Genomic DNA, 4,269 nt, shown 5'->3' on the forward strand with positions numbered 1-4,269 from the left:
TTTATCTTGACTGATGCACGTTAACGTTACGTGTTTTCTTTTTAGATCCAAACCAAATATGCTAGTTATAATTCGTTTTACCAAGTTATTTTGTTTACTTTTTTGATGTTGAAGAATGAAACATGCATTACAAATCCATCAAGACATTTATTTACATTTCGAATGTCATTCTTAGTTTCCAAATGTGAGTTTCAGCAGACAGATCTCTCTGAACTCACTAAACAATGCAGTGTTCATCAATCCATCGTCATGGTCTAAATGTAGAAATCACGACATTTTTGGGGGCGAACTGAAATGGCCTGTGAAATTGCCTCATTATTCCCACGATACTACGTGTCATCATGAATGACGGACGAAGTGTTCCTCTGATGCCTGCCGCGCGCCTAACGTGGTCCAGCACCGCGCGGGAGAGCTCGGGCGCATCCCTCCTCTCTCTGCGTGAAACACCACGTGATGCCAGACGGGTCGGTGCTGGATGCCAGGTGGAGGTGGGACTGAGGTCCCTCCCTCGTACAGATACAAAACGCCCGCCGCCGGGTCCATGCTCGACATACCGGCGGAATGCTGGTAGAAAAAAGGCCGGGCAGGGACGATCCTCTGCAGGACGGAGTAGCTCCGGTCGTCCGCCAGCGTCTCCGGGCCACACGCCAGACTCAGCCGCTTCCACTTGGTTCTGGTGGGGTGAGAAGAACCGCGATGAACATTAAGAAAGTGATTTGTTGAATCGTGGCAGTAGCCAACAGTTGTGGTCGGCCAAACCTAAGTGGTTTTAAATCGGATTCATAAGATCGCATAGACATGAATAAACATTTTTAATTTATAGTCTTAAATATTGAACAATCAATGAATAAAAGGTGCCATTAAATGTTAAGAATACACTATCTTAAGATGCTGACCCTGTAGGCGTTAAAAGCTCCCTGGCATGTCTGTGATGGGGAGGGGGTCCTGTCCTGTCCTAGAGACCAGTCGCAGCTGACCAGACTGAATTATTCAGCGTCATAGCCAATTGTGTAATTACAGCTCGCAAGTTGAATTATTAATTCGGCATGCTATCTTATAAGATGCATTATTCATGCTGTATGCTTATACGTCAGGCGCCTCATTTTTGCATTGAGGCCAGAGAGAGACAAATCCAAACAGCATGTACACACACACACACACACACACACACACACACACACACACACACACGATGATAATAATGAAGTTGTGTGTTACCTCCTATTCTGGTACCAGGTCTTGACCTGCGTGTCGCTGAGCTTCAGGGAGGCCGCCAGCTCCATCCGGTCCTGCACGCTTAGGTACCTCTGACTTTCAAAGCTGTGCTCGAGCTGCTCGAGCTGGTGGTCCGTGAAGGCCGTGCGCGCCTTCCGGGGCCTGCGGAACCTCGCGAGGCAAAGCACTGGACTGCGGGCCAGCTCACCTATATGGTTCAAGGAAGGAAATGTGGAGATTTAGTTTAGAATCCCATTTCTATTCAGTTTATTTGCCTATTTGTGGTTGTTATGAGTGGTATGCATGTCCAGATATGATTAATATGTATATTTAGGCGCGAGTGCCCTAGGCTGGCAGTGACGCTCATCCATTATTGAGCGCGGGTTGTGATTAGGGAGAGTCTCGCGGGCCATACCGCTCTAATCCCCGAGTCCTGGGAGAGAGCACGAAGCCGTTTGAAGTGTCTCATCTGTAATCCGTCAAGATTTTCCAGATATATCAAACAAATTAAGTATGCGTGTGTTTTTTTTTGGGGGGGGGGGATCTGGTCGGGTATCTTTACACTTCCCTTTGGGGCAATGAGACTCATGTTTTTTTTTAGATATTGTCCTATTCTTTATTAGATTTGTCCGTAGGCCCACTCAATAGTCGCAGGTCGGTTTCATCCCGACCCGAGGCCTCAGCGTTAAACATTAAAGCGTTAACAATAATCGACACAAATACATAATGTAGACCATAATAGCCTTGGCCATATACATTTTTAAATAATAGAAAGTAGGCCTATTCATATTTAGGTGAGTGCTGCATGCAGCGCTCAACTATTGTTCTTCTTAAGTTTGATTCTTTCTTTATTATTCTCTACAAACTTTGGGACCTAGCCTCCTTCCTCAATTTCCCCCCTAGACTCCATTCCAATTTTAAAAAGTTCATATTAGCTTGGAATCGCGCATTTCTTTTCAGATTTTAATATTTTATACTTTTTAAGATATTCTACTTTTAAAATACTATTTTTTTTACAATGAAAGTCAATGGGAGGACGGCTCCGCCGTCCGCCCAGTCTCTGACACTAACTAGCCTACTTCAGACTTCGTAACTTGGTCAATATTTTATCGTTAACCTTCGTTCAAATCTTAATCGCGTTAGGCTGGAAAAATGAGTAGGCCTAGCCAATAAGACCAGTATACCTACATATAATTTCGGCTATTTCAGATTCTTCAGTTAAATTCCTTTAACATTTCTGCATTTTTAGCAATGCTTTGTGCTTCTCATTCAGCTGTCAATTTATGTTTCCAACCGTCTACATTTTAGGCCTTCTCCATTTAGACTTTTGAACTCTGTTCAAATCCCTTCGCTTGATTTAAGCCATTTAACGTTTCTTTATGTCCTAATTGATGTGGCTTTATTTAAAAAAAAAATCCCCCTCACTTTGTACTACAGCACATGCCTTTTCTGCAGGAAATGCATTTTTCTTGTTTGTATTATTAATCGGAATTAGTCATTATCTCAGCATTATTGTCATTCTTCTTTTATTTCTATTTCAATATGTATATATATATATATATTATTGTTAGAAACGGTTAGCCTATAGGCCTATCTCATTATAATTATTTGTATGATCTTCAGCATCATTCATCATGAGTTAAAAGCTTTTGGCCGATGATGTCTTCTTTTGTTGTTTCTTTACAAATGTGTCAATAAACGTGTAGATTTGTTTTTGTCTCTTCATAGACGCTTAATGTAGGATTTTCATTTAGTGCAGGCTTACGTAACTAATTTTACCCGTGTGCAGCTGAAGACCCCCGACACCCTTGTTGTGGTCTTAGCTTATAGTTCAAAAGATCGTGCATATATAGGCCTATATATCTATATATATATATATATATATATATATATGTATATGTATATGTATATGTATATATATATATGTATATGTATATATATATATGTATATATATATGTATATGTATTTGTTTATCAAGTTATAGGCCTATAATCTGAACACAGGAAGACTAAACAATCAAACTAAGAAGTAGCCTACCTCTACACCGGCTGCCCAACGACTCGCTGCGCGCTGACCTCTTCGGGTCCGGTGCGAACTGACAAGAGCCACCGTCCACCAGAGACCCCTCGAAGTCCACCAGAGACCCCTCACTGTCCGCCAGAGCCCCCTCACTGTCCACCATAGACCCCTCGCAGTCCGATAAGATATCCCGGATCAGAAACGACGAGACCTGCACGGACCGCTGCAGGTGTCCGGGGTTGAGTCTTCGTAAATCAAAGCCGAGCGCGTTGTCTTCCTTCACCGGAGAGGAGGTGGCGTCGCTGTCCTTGGTGGTGTCGCACCTCAGGCTGATTTCCGGGACCGAGCGGCAGGTGCCAGCGAAAAGGTGCGACTCGTTACTCGTCCGGGGAGAGACGAGGTCGTCAGGGCGGCGCCGCGAACACGTAGAGTGATGAGAGACCTTCGTGAGGGACATCATGACGCTGACTGTAAATAAGTCGCCAAAACTTCACCCTTTGTTGCAAGATACCGCACAGTTCTCAGATACCAATTCAGATCATAACATTTTACCCAATAATACACATCGAATTAATTATGAGTAATTTGAATTACACTTTAGAGTTAAACATTGCGATGATACAGGAGCATCTGTTGTTTTTAGGCTACTTTTAATACAGATGAACAATTTCCGAAAAACAAGTGAAATAGTGCCCTTGCTGCTTTCGAGATCTGACATCCGAGCGATACCAAGGACGAGGGTTGAACAGAAAGTGCAGCGATGGGCTACCAGTGGGAAGGGCGTGGGGTGGTGTTAGTCTCCGTTCCCCTCAGATGATGTTGCATTAAAGAGGAACGACGAACGTCTTCTGTCACATTCTCCCTTATGCCGCGAGGAGCTAATAGGTGGACTGGGAGGAGGTCTAGAAAGTGTGTGTGTGTGTGTGTGTGTGTGTGTGTGTGTGTGTGTGTGTGTGTGTGTGTGTGTGTGTGTGTGTGTGTGTGTTGGGGGGGGGGGGGGGCAGAATTCCTTTACGAAAAACAGTACGCATACA

The 4,269-nt window shown here is 43.8% G+C and overlaps 1 protein-coding gene across 1 annotated transcript; it reads right to left on the reverse strand.

Annotated features, from left to right (window-relative positions):
- Positions 1–127: 127 nt before the first annotated feature.
- Positions 128–4,145, reverse strand: barhl1a (BarH-like homeobox 1a). The gene is made up of 3 exons (XM_060053125.1): positions 3,254–4,145; positions 1,219–1,423; positions 128–673 (listed from the first exon to the last, which is right to left on the reverse strand). Exons 1-3 carry the CDS (start codon positions 3,693–3,695, stop codon positions 340–342), a joined length of 981 nt encoding a protein of 326 aa, XP_059909108.1. The 5' UTR covers positions 3,696–4,145; the 3' UTR covers positions 128–339.
- Positions 4,146–4,269: the final 124 nt, after the last annotated feature.

This window comes from Gadus macrocephalus, chromosome 6 (genome assembly GCF_031168955.1).
Source record: "Gadus macrocephalus chromosome 6, ASM3116895v1".
Classification (NCBI taxonomy): domain Eukaryota; kingdom Metazoa; phylum Chordata; class Actinopteri; order Gadiformes; family Gadidae; genus Gadus; species Gadus macrocephalus.

Coding starts and splice junctions, on each gene's coding strand:
- barhl1a (XM_060053125.1), bottom strand. CDS start 3,695: ATGATGTCCCTCACGAAGGTCTCTCATCACTCTACGTGTTCGCGGCGC. Junction 1,424..3,253: donor GTTGGGCAGCCGGTGTAGAG/GTAGGCTACTTC, acceptor TGAACCATATAG/GTGAGCTGGCCCGCAGTCCA. Junction 674..1,218: donor ACCTGGTACCAGAATAGGAG/GTAACACACAAC, acceptor TCACCCCACCAG/AACCAAGTGGAAGCGGCTGA.